Source organism: Myxocyprinus asiaticus, chromosome 48 (genome assembly GCF_019703515.2).
Source record: "Myxocyprinus asiaticus isolate MX2 ecotype Aquarium Trade chromosome 48, UBuf_Myxa_2, whole genome shotgun sequence".
Taxonomy (NCBI): Eukaryota; Metazoa; Chordata; class Actinopteri; order Cypriniformes; family Catostomidae; genus Myxocyprinus; species Myxocyprinus asiaticus.
In genome coordinates this window covers 10,083,567-10,101,885 of record NC_059391.1, presented here as the reverse complement: position 1 = coordinate 10,101,885, position 18,319 = coordinate 10,083,567, and the positions used below count along the sequence as shown (strand labels likewise).

At 36.1% G+C, this 18,319-nt stretch overlaps 2 protein-coding genes across 6 annotated transcripts in view; one reads left to right on the top strand and one right to left on the bottom strand.

Moving 5' to 3' along the window:
- Positions 1-4: 4 nt before the first annotated feature.
- LOC127437418 (sulfide:quinone oxidoreductase, mitochondrial-like) lies at positions 5-14,215 on the bottom strand. 2 transcript variants are annotated; one of them, XM_051692306.1, is made up of 11 exons: positions 13,952-14,215; positions 11,982-12,200; positions 11,109-11,338; positions 7,644-7,814; positions 6,053-6,106; positions 4,791-4,985; positions 3,813-4,022; positions 3,546-3,729; positions 2,094-2,161; positions 1,453-1,631; positions 5-1,333 (listed from the first exon to the last, which is right to left on the bottom strand). In XM_051692306.1, exons 2-11 carry the CDS (start codon positions 12,058-12,060, stop codon positions 1,276-1,278), a joined length of 1,428 nt encoding a protein of 475 aa, XP_051548266.1. In that variant the 5' UTR covers positions 12,061-12,200; positions 13,952-14,215; the 3' UTR covers positions 5-1,275. The 2 variants fall into 2 exon arrangements, with proteins under 2 accessions (XP_051548266.1, XP_051548267.1); XM_051692307.1 differs by lacking the exon at positions 11,982-12,200 and having other exon boundaries at positions 9-1,333; positions 13,952-14,214.
- Positions 14,216-16,946: 2,731 nt separating this feature from the next.
- LOC127437408 (phospholipid-transporting ATPase ID-like) overlaps positions 16,947-18,319 on the top strand; it is a 50,684-nt gene continuing 49,311 nt past the window's right edge. Inside the window, exon 1 of one of the 4 annotated variants that reach the window (XM_051692281.1) lies at positions 16,947-17,085. The gene's annotated coding sequence lies outside the window, so the exon portion shown is untranslated. The remainder of the gene's footprint in view (positions 17,086-18,319) is intronic. The other 3 variants (XM_051692283.1, XM_051692280.1, XM_051692279.1) reach the window with 3 other exon arrangements.

Below are 18,319 nucleotides of genomic sequence, written 5' to 3'. Positions count from 1 at the left end.
TGTTGTTTTGACTTACTGGAAACATTGATGCTTTGAAATAAATGATGTTACAAAAGTTAGGCAACGTTCGTTAACATTAGACATAACAATTGATATTCTGATAAGGTCAAACGTTGTAAAGTTTGTATAACTGCAGGATATTCTGGCCAAATAGACCACGACATTAACTAATTTATAGATTGTCACTGTTACCAACCAGTGGTCAACATCATTTCAAGACTCACATGTCCTTGGCAAGCCTAGGACTAAAGGATTTATTTATATAAATGATTGCCGTTATAAAGAAAAATACACACGTGCTAGCAAATGAAAAGTTCTGCACCAATTACAGTATAATCATTGTATTTCACACAACTATTCATAAACCATATCAATAAAATATCTTACCTGTTGAGTAAGAAAAAAGCCATCTCTGGGTCGCTTTTAAATCCTTTCAGATCTCAGAGTTGTCGCCACATTTGAAAAGCCAAGCCGATGTTGATTCGGGTTTTCCCTTTGTGCTTGTAGAATCTTGTAGACTCTGTTCGAGGTTTCTTTGTTTTTACAACCGGTGATTCCCCAGAGGTTTGCCGTTTTGAATGATCCATGGTCAATTTTTCTCGTTCGTTGTGACAACAAACTTTCAGCTTCAGCTACTCCCACACACGCACACTGCAGTAGCCGGATCTTATTTTCTCTGTGTATGGATATGACATCAACACGCACGGGCGAATGACGTATGTGTGCAATTTCCCGTGAAATCCGTCCCCACAGCTCTAAAATATAAATTATTATTATGGGTTTATCAAAGTGTATTTGGGTAAAGACATGATTTGGAAGATGGATTTTTGTTGCACTCTCTCATTAATAACATTGTTATTTTTTAACAACAAAAAAAAAAAGTTACATAGTGTAGCTTTACAGAATATGTTCTTTATTTCCATATTTTCATATAAGACATTTCTGTAAGATTGATGCATGGATAGTTAATTAAGGAAACTCACAATAAGTAGGATGTCATTTCGATGACTCGGACATTGAATATGGCATTTTCTTTGGCCATAGCCAAAATGCTTTTATATAGCACTGCAATCAGACATTGTACATACTAATCTGTATGTTATTGTATGATAAAATTTAACACAACTAATCAAGCAAGCATTAACAACCAGAAATTATAAATAGGCTTCTATTTAGGCGCCTAATCCTAAACACTGGCCTGTCACAATTTATCAAACAATTTGTGCCTTTAATAATGTAAAATAACACATTGTGTCTGTTCCCATGTAGTATGCTTTATTTCATTCCCAGATGCATGATTGTCCGGTACGGTCCTGGGCCTCCCCAAAGTCCCCTTAAAAAAAGACATTTGACGAAGGAAATAAAAGAAAGAGAGAGAGAAAAAATGGACATCAGTCTTGGTATCAACTAATATGAAGGCGTTAAAAAGGTCAGTATGTGATGAGTACTCACTTGAGAAGTCCATGCCAATAGAGATGAGGCATCACGTCGGCTTTCATGTGGTACATGATCCTACTCTCTTTACTCTGGTCCACAGGAAAGGTCTCCAGGGGTTGCCCATCGTAATCAAATTCTGCCAAGATGACCGTGTTGTAGCTTGTAACCAGTGGGCAAGAGGTGTAGCCATCATACTGTGGAATAAAGTGTTTTACACCGTACTGGTCATTATGGCTACTCCACTAAAAATGGAACCCAGATGTTAAAATAATACCCACGTATGCATTTTCAGCTTAACATAAGTGGCATTTTGTTGATAATAAATTTTGATTTTATTTATTTTATTTTATTTTTGATATTTTTAGATTTATACTTTTTATGTAAATGTGAGTGTACTTATATTTGTAAAGTGAAATGAGGAAAATGTCATAAAAAATACACACACACACACACACACACACACACACACACACACACATATTGTTTCCAAACTGGTTTTCCAAACACTCCTAATTCCCCACTAAACTGCTATTAACAGGTATGTTCTTACATATGTCAATCCCCTTTGAGTTTTGCCAATGTAGTAATTTGCAAACTGTAGTAATTTCCGACGCTTTTACAATGATGAGCTGCAGTTTATCGTCAAACACACTTACTGTCTTATCTGGCGTCTGTTTCTTCAGAATTCTGCTGACAGTTCGGTCAAGTACTGCAGACTGTGCGGCTGGAGAAAAATAATCACAGATCTCATTTCACTAAAATAAGATACCATGTTGACACCGGTCTCACCAGACTAATCTGCTCAAATCAACAGTAAAAGGAAAATCAGCTTATAAGTAGCTACTAATTAAGAGTGAAAAAACTTTTCTAAAAGTTAGACAGCTTCTAAACGTGTTGGATGATTAGGGATAATTAGGATGAAACATTTAATGAGCTGGGACTTCCCAAAAGCATCTACCTCCATTCCTTAGAGAAGCCTATGAGAATTCTACGTGTTTCAACTAGGGCTGTCAATTTAACACGTTCAGTGTGATTAATTACATAAAAAATAACGCGTTAAAAGAATTAATGTAATTAATAATATCCCCGGACCTTAATATGGAATAGCATCGGAGCAATTCAAGCTTGAAGTACCACCTGTTTTCAGCAGGGGGCAGTAAGCGAAACTCCAGCTGTATAGGCAACATGCAGCTGTACAGACAACAAACCACACTCAGCTTGACACTACAGACAGCACAAGATGAGAATACTTTCTTGCGTTCAAATACAACTGGACGGAGCCCAATTTCAAATGCAGTGATCTCAAGATGTGTTTTCCTAAGTTTCAAACTAAGTTTAACTTGACACAGGAGGCTTCATGCTATTCTCTGTGGCATCCACGCACAACTCACCACGCACCCCACCGAGAGCGAGAACCACACATTATAGCGACCACGAGGAGTTACCCCATGTGACTTTATCCTCCCTAGCAATCGGGCCAATTTGTTTGCTTAGGAGACCTGGCTGGAGTCACTCAACACACCCATGATTCAAACTCGTGACTCCAGGGGTGGTAGTCAGCGTCACAGGCCCGCCCAGATATTTACGCATTATATCACTAACACTGAATTGTTGGTTATTGGATCGATGCATCTATCCAGATCAATGAATCGTTACACCCCTAATGTGTACATTGAACAGATTGACAAATTTAATTGCAAAATGGATTTCTGTTGACTTTAGGCCAATGACAGGCTTATGCTCAAAAATATGGAAATAAACAATATATTGCCTTCTAAAATCACTTTTTGAATTGTCTTTTCAATGCTTTACTCATCCACCACAATAATGTAATGCATTTTAATTGTCTGAAATATTATATGTATAATATATTTAACATTTATTATTATTTATAATTATTTAATCATTATATATTGTATTATTGTTATTTGGGGGCTCTCTGCATATATTTATATATGCTATTAATTTTATGATTTAATCAGCATATCATGTAATTAATTCATTTAAAAATGTAATCGATTGACAGCCCTAGTTTCAATCAAAACAAGACTGGTTTTGTGATTGAAATATAGTAGACAAAGTTTATAATAGTTTGTTAGGTTTCTTACCTACTGCTGCTGCCGTTTTGGATGTGGGTAGGTTGGTGCAGTCTCCGATACCAAATACATTGGAGTACTTTTTATGCTGAAGGGTGTCCTTATTTAGATCCAGCCAGCCATTCGCATCCTCCAGCAAAGAGCCTTTCAGCACGGAAGGTGGTCCCATCGGAGGGGTAATGTGGAGAAACTCGTACTATGACCAAGAGAAAGGGTACGTGAGACACTCAATGTACAAAAACAGAAGAGGATGTTTTTGTTGAATGTAACAATGGTTACCTCAAAAACCTTTGTCTCTCCAGGTTTGTCAAGATTCTCAAAAACTGCCTCCCGTTTGTCAGCCCTGACCTCAATGAGGTTATGTCTGAGGTTTACATTAAGTTCGCGACTCTTCACAATCTCCCACAAGGAATCTGCATATTTCTTGACCCCAAACAGCACGGGCAAGGAGGTATTGAAAATAATGTTGGCTTTGGACCTTTTTCCTGTCTTAAAAACAAAAACACATTATTTTTTAGTATTCTGAAAAGTTTAAGTACAAAAACTTTTTTTTAGCAGTAAATATTACTGTTAATTTCAGTCTAACAAAAAACTGGCAAACATTGTACAGTGATGGTATTAGATGTTAATAATATGGTACTTTGATATACAGCGTACCGTGGCACTGAATGATTATTACCATATTCATATACCATAATACATCCAAAAACATGCTAATACCACGATATATGTCCAAAAAACATGGTATTACCATAGTTCATGTAAAAAAAATTTTTTTTAAAAACATAGCATTACCATAATACTGTTTTTTTGACCATACGTCAAAAAACATGGTATTACCATTAGTATATGTCCAAAAAAGTACCATGGAATTACAATGATATTTGTCCAAAAACATGGAATTTCCATAGTTTATTTCCCAAAAAAATAAATAAAACCATATAGCTCATGTCTAAAAAACAACATAATTTTACCATGATACATCAAAAAAACATGGAATTATCATGATATTTGTCCAAAAACATGTTATTTTCATAGTTCATGTCCAATAAAACCCACAGTATTACCATGGTACCATGTCCAAAAGTATGGTATACCATGACCCTTATTTGTAGGTGTATAAATAAAGGATCATGATTAATGTGCATAGTACATAATATTTATGAATCAAATCATGGTCATAACCAATTGTCAGGGACTTCACTGGAACATAGTATCACAGTTAATGTTTAGATCATGCCATCTTAAACAGAATACCTTTCTCAGGAAGTCATCAGAGAGATACATGATTTTTTGAGGGGCTCCTGCACATTTGATGGGAGTGTTTGGGAAGGTGAACACAGCATTGCCCTCCTTGAAGTTCTTCAAGGCATTCCATGTCTTTTCCACTGTTTGCACCGAGTAGTTTGAACCAATTTTAGGATGTTCAAAGCCTTCTGGCAAGCCCTTGATCTGCAGTTAAAAGAAGAAAATCTATTAGACTGACTAACTTTGAAAAGAAATTTCCATCATGTCAAAGATTGAATGCGTGTATTGCTAGTGGGCTTTTCACAATTGTTAACCCAAGATAATTTTTAATCCTGGGTTAACGTAATCCTGGGTTATTTACTTATTTATTTTTAAACCCTCAAGCACATCCAAAGTCTTTTTAGCAAGTCAGTTCACTCAGTGGCCATCTTTGGAACGCTCATGGGGAGCTACAGTACTTTTCTATGTAAACAAGCGGCATGCAAGCGCAGCTCCTAACTTCTTGAATGTTGAAAGACTGAAATCTACAGAACTGTTGGTCAAGATTACGATCAAAGAACATATTTCAAATCAGCAGTAAAATCTGACAACACTGGTATCATAAATTGTGCTTCTTTACCTCATATTACAATAAAATTAATTTTACGGCTTGTATAGCTAATGCACATGCGTGTTCTAGAGTTGACTGACAGGAGATGTCTGTCTCCAAAAGGTGATTGGCTTTTTCACCTGAAGGCGGGACTTCCTTTCTACATCTGTTGACCACTGGACGTTCTAATTTCTCCCATTCATTTTAATAAAAGTGACCCGTCTGCTAAATAGTCTCTGGTACATCACAGACTAGCATCCTATTTTAATAACTAACAAATAGTTTTACTTAAAAATACTGTAAATTGTTGGGTAGGACACTGTGTACATGGACACAAAATCCAAACAAATCAAAGGTTGAAATTTTATGAAACTTATTAAACTTTATTCAATGTAACTTTGATATCAAGCCTGCCAGACAAATATAATTAACATTCATGACATTAAGATTTGGAAATTTCCTCTGGACTGATGTGTCAACACTATGACGCCACACCCAAACTGTTAGAATAAAGCTACAAGTGCCAGGAATGTTTCATTTTAAACAAAATATTCCATGCATCACAACATTTTATCACATCATATATTTCATGCATTGAGGTTTGATCACATCATAGAGTAGCAACTGAATCTTCATACAGATAGAATGACAGTAAAAACAAATGCTATCAATCATAACTTACCTTTTCATAATGCAACTCAAGACCAAGTGCAACAATCAGATAATCATAGGAAATCTGAAAGAAAACAAGTTAATCTAACAATGTTGATGCAATATTGTAAATGGTAATGTAACACACCTATGTAACTTCATATGTCACTTTATATCAACAACTATTTAAAAGAGATTTTAGAATGACATACTTTCAGGGGTTCAATAAAATGTGCAATGTCATCATGCTATCATCATGTTGTCATCAAGTCATATTGTGCAATAATCACAACAGTGCATTGCTTTAAATGCAATATCACAACTTTCAACACAAAAGCAGGGCTCAATAAGTCAAGATTCATTTTTCCATGCCCTGTCAAAATGTTCACTGACCCAACCAAATTTGACAAAAGATACATTTTATTTTAAGCATTGTATTTTTTCATTTGCAAAAAACAAAAAATGTGTGTTTGTTTCTGTGTGTGTATATATATTATTATAATTTAGTATATTTATATAATAGTAAAGTCATCGAAACTATGGAATAACATAAATGGAACTATGGGAATTATGTTGTGACTAAAGAAAATCCAAAATAAATCAAAACTGTGTTATATTTTAGCATCTTCAAAGTAGTCACCCTTTGCCTAGAATTTGCAGACATGTACTCTTGACATTTTCTCAACCAACTTCTTGAGGTATCACCCTGGGATGCTTTTTAAACAGTACTGAAGGAGTTCCCATCTATGTTGGGCACTTATTGGCTGCTTTTCTTTATTATTTGGTCCAAGTCATCAATTTCAAAAACATTCTTTTTATTACATTTTAGTTTTATAATGAAATAAATGAATATGGTGGCACAATTATATTTTTGTCTACAAAACAAATTTCCAACATTTAAGCATATGCCATCAGATCAAAAGATTTTTGAGATCATGAGAAACATTTCAGTCAAGTGTTTCAAAACTTTTGACCGGTAGTGTATATATATATATATATATATATATATATATATATATATATATATATATATATATATATACACACACAAACACACATTATTTTTATTTTTTTATTTTTTGCAAATTAAAAAAAAAATATATATGTTAAGTTTTCTTTAAAAACATTGATAAAAATAATAAAGAAATAATAAATAAAAATACTTTCAATGTGCAATAATAGCTGGAAATTATACAGCTAATAATATGTAACCCTATAACAGCTTTAAATTCATAAACACTTTTGATGGAAAACATTGGTACAAAACATTGCTGACTGATTTATAATGTTCAACCCATTCTAACATATTATTACAAAACTATCACAAATCTATATTCTACATCTATATTTGTCAGCTAAATAACGTGAGATATTAATATCAGGAGAATTAGCAACAACAATAATCAATACATCCCACAAAAGCGGTTTGCTAAGCATTAAACATGGACAAATTCAACAGATCTGAGATTTAGTGACAATGCAGTACTGGCCCCGGGCCATCATTACTGTTGAGCCTTGAAAAGCATTTTATTTACAAGTTTTCACATGTTTTAAAAAGACAAATTTTCATTCCTTCTGATCCTATGCAGGGAAAACAAACTCTACTATTTCTAGTTCCATACCTTATTCCCAGAGTCCGTGTGAATAGTGTTTTTCCGAGGGTCAAATTCTGCCACTTTTGACTTGACCCACCTCACCCCTGAGGGTATCACACTAGCTGTTGGTCGTCCAGAAGAGGCAACTTTTTTAGCCCCTGCACCAACTAACGTCCATATAGGTTGATAGTAATGCATCTGGAGTAGAGTGAAAAGTGAATTATATAATAATGTTTAAAATGATAGTAAATGATGACAGAATTTTCATTTTAAGGTGAACTATCCCTTTAATGACAAGATGCTTTTGCAAGCTACAGAGCAAAGCTTTTGATTTTATAAAATGGAAAATAAGCCACTAAGGGCATTAAAATGAACTTCATCTTTAAACTTGTAATGTTAAAAATACAATGTAATGTACATGTACAAATATGTAACTGTATATACAGTATATATATATATATATATATATATATATATATATATATATATATATATATATATACAGTTGTGCTCAAAAGTTTGCATACCCTGGCAGAAATTGTGAAATTTTGGCATTGATTTTGAAAATATGACTGTTCATACATACCCTTGAATGTCTGGCCTTGTTACAGACACACAAGGTGACACACACAGGTTTAAATGGCAATTAAAGGTTAATTTCCCACACCTGTGGTTTTTTAAATTGCAATTAGTGTCTGTGTATAAATAGTCAATGAGTTTGTTAGCTCTCACCTGGATGCACTGAGCAGGCTAGATACTGAGCCATGGGGAGCAGAAAAGAACTGTCAAAACACCTGCGTAACAAGGTAATGGAACTTTATAAAGAAGGAAAATGATATAAAAAGATACCCAAACCATTGAAAATGCCAGTCAGTATTGTTCAATCACTTATTAAGAAGTGGAAAATTCGGGGATCTCTTGATACCAAGCCAAGGTCAGTTAGACCAAGAAAGATTTCAGCCACAACTGCCAGAAGAATTGTTCAGGATACAAAGAAAAACCCACAGGTAACCTCAGGAGAAATACAGGCTGCTCTGGAAAAAGATGGTGTGGTTGTTTCAAGGAGCACAATACGACGATACTTGAACAAAAATAAGATGCATGGTCGAGTTGCCAGAAAGAAGCCTTTACTGCGCCAATGCCACAAAAAAACCCGGTTACAATATGCCCGACAACACCTTGACACACCTCACAGCTTCTGGAACACTGTAATTTGGAGTGACAAGACCAAAATAGAGCTTTATGGTCACAACCATAAGCGCTATGTTTGGAGTGGGGTCAACAAGGCCTATAGTGAAAAGAATACCATTCCCACTGTGAAGCATGGTGGTGGCTCACTAATGTTTTGGGGGTGTGTGAGCTCTAAAGACATGGGGAATCTTGTGAAAATTGATGGCAAGATGAATGCAGCATGTTATCAGAAAACACTGGCAGACAATTTGCATTCTTCTGCACGAAAGCTGCGCATGGGACGCACTTGGACTTTCCAGCACGACAATGACCATTAGCACAAGGCCAAGTTGACCCTCCAGTGGTTACAGCAGAAAAAGGTGAAGGTTCTGGAGTGGCCATCACAGTCTCCTGACCTTAATATCATCTCGCCACTCTGGGGAGATCTCAAACGTGCGGTTCATGCAAGACGACCAAAGATTTTGCATGACCTGGAGGCATTATGCCAAGACGAATGGGCAGCTATACCACCTGCAAGAATTTGGGGTGTCATAGACAACTATTACAAAAGACTGCATGCTCTCATTGATTCTAAAGGGGGCAATACACAGTATTAAGAACTAAGGGTATGCAGACTTTTGAACAGGGGTCATTTCATTTTTTTCTTTGTTGCCATGTTTTGTTTTATGATTGTGCCATTCTGTTATAACCTACAGTTGAATATGAATCCCATAAGAAATAAAAGAAATGTGTTTTGCCTGCTCACTCATGTTTTCTTTAAAAATGGTACATATATTACCAATTCTCCAAGGGTATGCAAACTTTTGAGCACAACTGTATATAATATAACTGTATGTAACAGGTTCACAAGATGGGCAAGGTGGAGGCGGGAACTGGCTGAGCAGTCAACGTAAACATTTAATGACACAAAGGTACTTAAACATAACATGAAACACACAAACACGCACACAGCAGCCGTGTGTGTCTCCCTCTCTCTCTCTCTCTGGTGTCTCCGGCTCCCCTTTATCCTCTCCCACTGATTGGCCAACTCAGTGCCAGGAGCGTACCCACATGGCCCGGCCACGCCTTCCTCCTCGTCACACTCCTCCACTGCCTGATTCAGGCTGGGGCGCCGACACAGACCGGGATTCAAACCTTCATTCGTCGTTTTTTTCCCCGAAAATCGATATTCTTCGGATGTCGATTTTCCTAAGAAAACAATCTAATATTGAGACTGTTTTACTATTTGGTTATTAGTCCCTGATTTCAGGGTGGTGCCCCATCAATGTGGTGGTGCCTTATTAATATTCTATTGATTTTTGATAATTGATAATTATCTTTGATGATTGTTGAATTTGAATGATCAATAAGCTAGTGTTAATTTTAATTAATGTTTCATCGATGTTAACAATTAATGATTATCTTTGATAATTGTTGATTTAAAGGATTAAAAAAAGCTAACATTGATTCTCATCAATGTTCTATTGATTTTAATAATTAATAATTATCTTTGATAATTATTAATTATTGCTAATAACCAAACTTGCTCCTAAACGTAGCACACTACATTTACTGGAGCCCCATATGAGGTTTTAATGAGTTAGATTCAATTAATTAATTTAAATATTAATTAATAACTAAAGAAATAATTATTAATTGTTTCTGATAGTAACACTGATCTAAACAACCAGTAAAGCCCTACATGTGAAAAAAGCGGTATCGCAGCATCAGGACCCGCACCAGCCGACTTCATGACAGCTTCTTCCCCCAAGCAATCAGATTTTGAACTCTTGATCTCTCACGATCAATATACATCAGCACTGCACTTTATTAATCTTATTATCTCACACTGGACTGTCATAAATTATATTCTCTCTTAACAACGCACTGGCAACTTACTATCAACCGACAGCCTGATTGTCAATACAGTACAATACAACCTACTGTACATTTTATATATACTATATATACTATTTTTATTTTATAATGTGTATTCTATATTGTATTGTATACTGTACATTGTATGTTATTACTTATATATTGTGTTGTGTGTAATTATGTGTATATTAGATTTTAAATTGTGTTGTGTAAATCTGATGTTTATTGTAAATTGGTATATGTCTCATCACTGTCATGACTGCTATGTTGCTCGGAACTGCACCCAAGAATTTCACACACTATTGCACTTGTGTGCGTATGGTTGTGTGACAATAAAAGTGATTTGATTTGTTTTGATCTAGACTGGCTTTTTTTTGTGAACTGTCCCTTTAAGCTGTTTAAAAAAGCCGACACACTTGAAAGGAAAAGAGCAATGCAGCATACCTCACTGGGCTCCACGATGGCCACATTTTCCGCACCAACCTTTCTTTTCATACGCGCAGCCATTGCTACGCCACCACTCCCACCACCGAGCACAAGAACTTTATAGTGATCCTTAGAGGCCAACCAACAGCTGGTGTGAATTTGCGAGTGAATCACAGAGAAAACTCTGCAGTACTGCCTCGACAGCAGCAACAGCTGCGGGTGTAGTGTGCCTGCCATGGCCTGGACTTCTGTTTGAAAACAAGAGGAGGGAGTAAACATGTTACAGAGAGCCGAAGAACAATCTCTGCAACCACAGCAGTTAGGGCTGGGTGTCCATTCACATTCCCTGATTCGATTCGATTCTGATTCACAAGCTCTCAAATCGATTCTGATACGATTTGATTGGTGACTCATTTGAGTATATTTCAGTTATAATGTCCATTTTGCTTACATGTAAAAGAAATTCTCTCTCAGCTAATGCTGTAAATTATACAGGGAACCTTCTAACTTGGTTCATGACAAAAATATTCATTAGAAAAGTTGACAACAGGGCCCAAACTATGCTGTTGAATTGCTATTTATTTAGCAAATTCAATAATCAACACAACCAAAACTTGACTTTACTTTAAAGTGAACTTTAAAGTAAAAGTAAAATATAAATCTTGGGATTTTAAGAATGGATATCAGGATCATTCATATGAAGATCGCGATAAATCATAAAATAATTTTTTTTTACTAAGACTGTCGATTTAATGTGTTAGTTTTGTGTGAGTAATTAAATTAAAAAAAATAACGTGTTAAAAACATTTACAATTAATCATTCCCTGATCTGTACGTAAATTCCGAAACAAGGACTGTTCCTACTATCTGAGCAATTCAAGCTTGATGTACCTCCTTGATGCAGTAGGGGGCAGTCAGCGCTCCAGCTGTACAGGCAACACGCCTCGATAAACCAAGGAGCAGGCAGCATACAGCCTTCCACAGACGTGCTCTTGCATTCATTGACAGCTGGAGCTGAGATCTTTAGATGCGTTTTTCAAAGTTTCAAACTCTGTTTAACTTGGCACATCGTCCTTAAAACACTGCGCTCAGGCCTAGAGGCACTGAAAACTAGTGAGACGCGACACAACCAAAGTGAGATGCTCCAAAAGCGTCTGTCTGATGTGCAAGTACATAGACCAACAATTAAAAAAATAAGAATATAGGCCAATAATTGGGTTATGTTCAATGATGTGGAAATAAAGCAAACAATAATTTGACTTGTGCTTTACTTGTCTGTTGTCTCAATATACTGTATGTATATGATGTAATATATTTTAATTGTCTGAATTATAATATTTATTATATATTATATTTATAATTATTTAATTATTATATTCTAAATTCCCATTACTTTTCGCATTAAGAATTGATTTGCGATGAATTGCAATTAATTCAATTAATTAATCGGCATATCATGTAATAAATTGGAAAACCGACTGGCAGTCCTACTTTATTTTATTTATTTATTTATTCTGATTTTCTCCCCAATTTGGAATGCTCAATTCCCAATGCGCTCTAAGTCCTTGTGGTGGCGTAGTGACTCGCCTCAATCTGGGTGGCGGAGGACGAATCTCAGTTGCCTCTGCGTCTGAGACCGTCAATCCATTATCACGTGGCTTGTTGAGCGCGTTACCACGGAGACATAGTGCGTGTGGAGGCTTCATGCTATTCTCCGCAGCATCCACGCACAGCTCACCACACGCCCCACTGAGAGCGAGAACCACATTACAGCAACCACGAGGAGGTTCCCCCATGTGACTGTACCCTCCCTAGCAACCGGGCCAATTTGGTTGCTTAGGAGACCTGGCTGGAGTCACTCAGCACGAGCAGTCCTAATTTTTAAAGAATGGTAAAGATGACAACACATGCACTTACACTGAAAAACATAAAAAGTAACAATGTGTAGTTAATAAACACAAAGGAACCAAATCTTCTGCCTTTATAGTGAGCCTTTTTTATTTTGTTAGCTGAATTTAAGTCACAACCCCTATATTCACAATCATAAAGTTTTCTAGCTGGTCATTTATGGTAATTGCTGATGGTTTTAGATGTTTAATCAGCTGGTGTGCCAAGGTCAACCCAGTTATGGCTTGGTTAACCATGTTTCAAATCCCAGCTTGAATTGGTTTACCTGGCCACACTGTAAGAAATGTTTTGTCAGCTAACATAAAAACATGCTTCATTGTATTACAACACAGTAATACAATGTAACAGTGAAAGGATGCTTTCTATCACTCCCACCCCCACACAAATATGTCAGTTAAACTAAAGCCAAGTCATGATACCTGGCACACTGGACGGCTGTGTCTCAAAACATGCTAGGCTGCCTACCTAGACAGCATTTTTGGGCATATGATGTAGTAAGCTACTGACATTTTCAACCAGTCTAACAAACAGAAAGTGTTTAGAACAGTTGATGTAGTTAGCTCCCTAGCTAGAAAACATTTCTGCCCCAAAAAGGCTGTCTAGGAAGGCAGCTCATAGGTTTTGAGACACAACTTAAATATCCACAGACTGTCCAGCCCATTCTTGCTCTGTATCCCCAACAATAACATATAGGCATGTAAATCCAGTCTGCATTGCAACGTCAGACATGTCAAAAATTGCATTTAAAATGCAGATCTCAATGACTGAATAATGAGATAAAGATGTGCAATGCTTGTTTTATCATGTCAGCATGCTGCTGCTGTATGCAAATCTGCAGTCAAATTGCGAATGTATGTTATGCTATATCGTGTCCTTTTCATAACAACAACACATCCTTATTTTGGACACATATCGATCATTAAACTCAATGCACATGTAAAATAAAGGCTTACCAAAATCGGTGCGTCGTGTTTAATAGATCTGTTGTTGGTGGTGTTTCAACTGCCATTGATACTGTAACCGCTGCGGTTTGTTTTCCTGGTTCACTCCAGTTTGACGGGGTTTATTATTCGTCTGCCAGTAACGTTGCGTGATGATGTAGTCTATGTAGTGAATAAATCTTTTATTTGGAATGATTGTCGTATCATAGCACGCCATGTCACTTTTTACGTTATTACACTGTAAAATACGCAGAACTTTGCTCGCACATACTTTTTTTTTTTTTGCTGCCGCGATCGTCCACAAGGTGTCGTCATTGCACTAGATTCTGCTTTACCATCAAAGCATTACTGGGTGAATAACAGCATTAACACTTACCATAGACTCGATCAAATTAACTTTTAAGCCGATTCCTTTAATCTCAATGATCCTGGTCCTTTAATATAATGGGACGTATTTAGACACACCACATTTAAAAATGTATGAATGTTACTGAATTAGAATATATACACTGGAGGCCAAAAGTTTGGAATAATGTACAGATTTTGCTCTTATGGAAAGAAATTGGTACTTTTATACACCAAAGTGGTATTCAGCTGATCACAATGTATAGTCAGGACATTAATAACGTGAACAATTACTATTACAATTTGAAAAAAAGCTTTGCAGATCCTTGGCATTCTAGCTGTCAGTTTGTCCAGATACTCAGGTGACATTTCACCCCACACTTCCTGTAGCACTTGCCATAGATGTGGCTGTCTTGTCGGGCACTTCTCACGCACCTTACAGTCTAGCTGATCCCACAAAAGCTCAATGGGGTTAAGATCCATAACACTCTTTTCCAATTATCTGTTGCCCAATGTCTGTGTTTCTTTGCCCACTCTAACCTTTTCTTTTTGTTTTTCTGTTTCAAAAGTGTCTTTTTCTTTGCGATTCTTCCCATAAGGCCTACACCCCTGAGTCTTCTCTTTACTGTTGTACATGAAACTGGTGTTGAGCGGGTAGAATTCAATGAAGCTGTCAGCTGAGGACATGTGAGGCGTCTATTTCTCAAACTAGAGACTCTGATGTTCTTATCCTCTTGTTTAGTTGTACATCTGACCTTCCACATCTGTTTCTGTCCTTGTTAGAGTCAGTTGTCCTTTGTCTTTGAAGACTGTAGTTTATACCGTATGAAATCTTCAGTTTTTTTGGCAATTTCAAGCATTGTATACCTTCATTCCTCAAAATAATGAGTGACAGATGAGTTTCTAGAGAAAGCTGTTTCTTTATGCCATTTGTGACCTAATATTGACCTTAATACATGCCAGTCTATTGCATACTGTGGCAACTCAAAAACAAACACAAAGACAATGTTAAGCTTCATTTAATGAACCAAATAGCTTTCAACTGTGTTTGATATAATGGCAAGTGATTTTCTAGTACCAAATTGGCAATTTAGCATGATTACTCAAGGATAAGGTGTTGGAGTGATAGCTGCTGGAAATGGGGCATGTCTAGATTTGATCAAAATTATTTTTTCAAATAGTGATGGTGCTGTTTTTTACATCAGTAATGTCCTGACTATACTTTGTAATCAGTTGAATGCCACTTTGGTGAATGAAAGTACCAATTTCCTTTCGAAACAGCAAAATCTGTACATTATTTCAAAATTTTGGCCGCCATTGTATATCAAGTAGATAACACACTCTTCGAGCACAACTATGCACAAAAATATGTTTATTATGTTTAATCATATAAAACAATAGATGTACTGTTTAGATTAAGCTAAAATTAAGATAAAAACTAATTATTTGGAATTTCTGGTTGTCAAAATTAAACCAGTGAAACATGTATATTAACGCAATGAACGAAAAACAAAACAAAAAACGACTGCAATGGCATTTACAGTTTTAAATGTGACTTAAAAGTCCCCAAATACTTCTGAGGCTTTCTCAAATTACTGGCCCACCCTTTCACCCTTTTTATTAACAGACTCACTTCTCAAATCTCTCCATTTTATCATAAATGTTTATTAATGTTACCTTAAAGTTAAATATTTGTCTTCTTCTGACATCACATACAGTACTGACCACACTTTGCTTAAGCATATTTAAATAAGCATATATGTCTGTAAGTCCAATACAGCACTCATAATGAACTAAGCTATTTTCCCTAATCTTATGAAGCTGCAGATTGTAGTCCAACATTTAAAACACTGAAAGCTTTGGTCCTATATTACTTTTATCAAAGCAGTTACAACAGAAATCACAGTAGTAAATCTTGGGGTATCTTAAAAGGACTCCCTTGGAGATACCAAATGTTTGGGAGTTTGAGACTTCCTAACCCCTTGGTCTATACTGTATAGAAATGTATGACATACAACTCAGCACATCAAATACAACTGGCCTATGAATAAAATATTTTTCATAAAACAATTATAATCATGCTTTTTATGCACCATACACTATACTGATGTTTGAAAAAAGTAAAACATTTGTTATGGTTATTCAGCAGTGAGGGATAGGCCTTCATGTAGATTCAACATAACTACATATAAAACCATTAGCTTCAAATCAGTTATGTATTTTTATTTTAATGGTCATATTATAAAGTTATAATATTTGCAAATACATTGTTATAGTGTGAGCCAAAAGGTAACGGGGCATAGCAAAATACCTAAAAAAAAATTGTGTAATTATTGAATGTAATGCAGCATTTGATATCATTACATTAATGTGTAGCTGTCAATCATGTATATGAATAGCTCGTCACTCGAATGTTGCGTCATTAACTGAAATACCGGACTTTATTCTGTGAGATGAAAGCAGATAACCTGCTTAGCCTATTTCAAATCAATATTAGACCTATTGATAAATTTAACCAAATATATATATTTCTTCAAGGGTTGTTTTTCACGTCTTGATCAACTTGTGTGTGTTCAGGAGAACAAACGATGTTTTGCTCTTTACGGATTTGTACAAACTGGAACGATCGCGCGCGCGCGCACGTGTGTGTGGTGGAGAGAGAGAGAGAGAGAGAGAGAGAGAGAGAGAGAGGTGATTCTGTGAATCTGTCTGGTGTTTTCTCCGCTTTATTTGTTATGGAAGTGTTACTCCACCCTGCCTCAGTAGTAGAGCCCTAGATGAATGGATGGAGCATGTTTTCGGTAAGCGTTTGATGTTTTGTTTCATTATGAATAATGGATCATGATAAAGTGCTGCTGTATGAGGTGTATTGATGCACCGCAGTTATGAGCGATGAGCGTTACAGCATATATGACTCTTGGCTATGCGTGTAATTCAATGGGATATCATTGCCTTCTGTCGCAGACCGTGTATAAAACATGATCATTTATAGTAATAATCGAGCTTAATCAATTTATTTTATATCTACATCCCACCTCAGGCTGACTAATTGACTAAGCTTAATGATTGCAATACTATCTATCTATCTATCTATCTATCTATCTATCTATCTATCTACAGTTGAAGTCAAAAGTTTACATACACTTAGGTTGAAGTCATTAAAACTAATTTTTTAACCACTCCACAAATTTAATATTAGCAAACAATAGTTCTGGCAAGTCGTTTAGGACATCTACTTTGTGCATGACATGAGTCATTTTTCCAAAAATGGTTTACAGACAGATTGTTTCACTTTTAATTGACTATATCACAATTCCAGTGGGTCAGAAATTTACATACACTAAGTTAACTGCAACTTTATCCAGAAAATTATGTCAAGCCTTTAGGCAATTAGCCATTTAGCTTCTGATAGGAGGTGTACTGAATTGGAGGTGTACCTGTGTATGTATTTTAAGGCCTACATTCAAACTCAGTGCCTCTTTGCTAGACATCATGGGAAAATCAAAAGAAATCAGCCAAGACCTCAGAAGAAAAAAAAAAGAAAAGAAAAAAAAAACTTTGGACCTCCACAAATCTGGTTCATCCTTGGGAGCAATTTCCAAATGCCTGAAAGTACCACGCTCATCTGTACAAACAATAGTATGCAAGTATAAACACCATGGGACCACGCAGCCATCACACCGCTCAGGAAGGAGACACATTCTGTCTCCTAAAGATGAACGTAGTTTGGTGCGAAAAGTGCGAATCAATCCCAGAACAACAGCAAAAGAACTTGTGAAGATGCTGGAGGAAACAGGTAGACAAGTATCTATATCCACAGTAAAACAAGTCCTATATCAACATAACCTGAAAGGCAGATCAGCAAGGAAGAAGCCACTGCTCCAAAACTGCCATAAAAAGCCAGACTACAGTTTGCAAGTGCACATGGGGACAAAGATCTTACTTTTTGGAGAAATGTCCTCTGGTCTAATGAAACAAAAATTTAACTGTTTGGCCATAATGACCATTGTTATGTTTAGAGGAAAAAGGGTGAGG

Excerpts from the sequence above, each read along its gene's own strand:
- LOC127437418 (XM_051692306.1), bottom strand. The coding sequence starts at position 12,060 with ATGCTGCCTGCTCCTTGGTTTATCGAGGCGTGTTGCCTGTACAGCTGG. Across the intron at positions 4,986-6,052 it reads TTGAGTTGCATTATGAAAAG|ATCAAGGGCTTGCCAGAAGG; the intron begins GTAAGTTATGAT and ends TTTTAACTGCAG. Across the intron at positions 4,023-4,790 it reads CTGATGACTTCCTGAGAAAG|ACAGGAAAAAGGTCCAAAGC; the intron begins GTATTCTGTTTA and ends TTTGTTTTTAAG.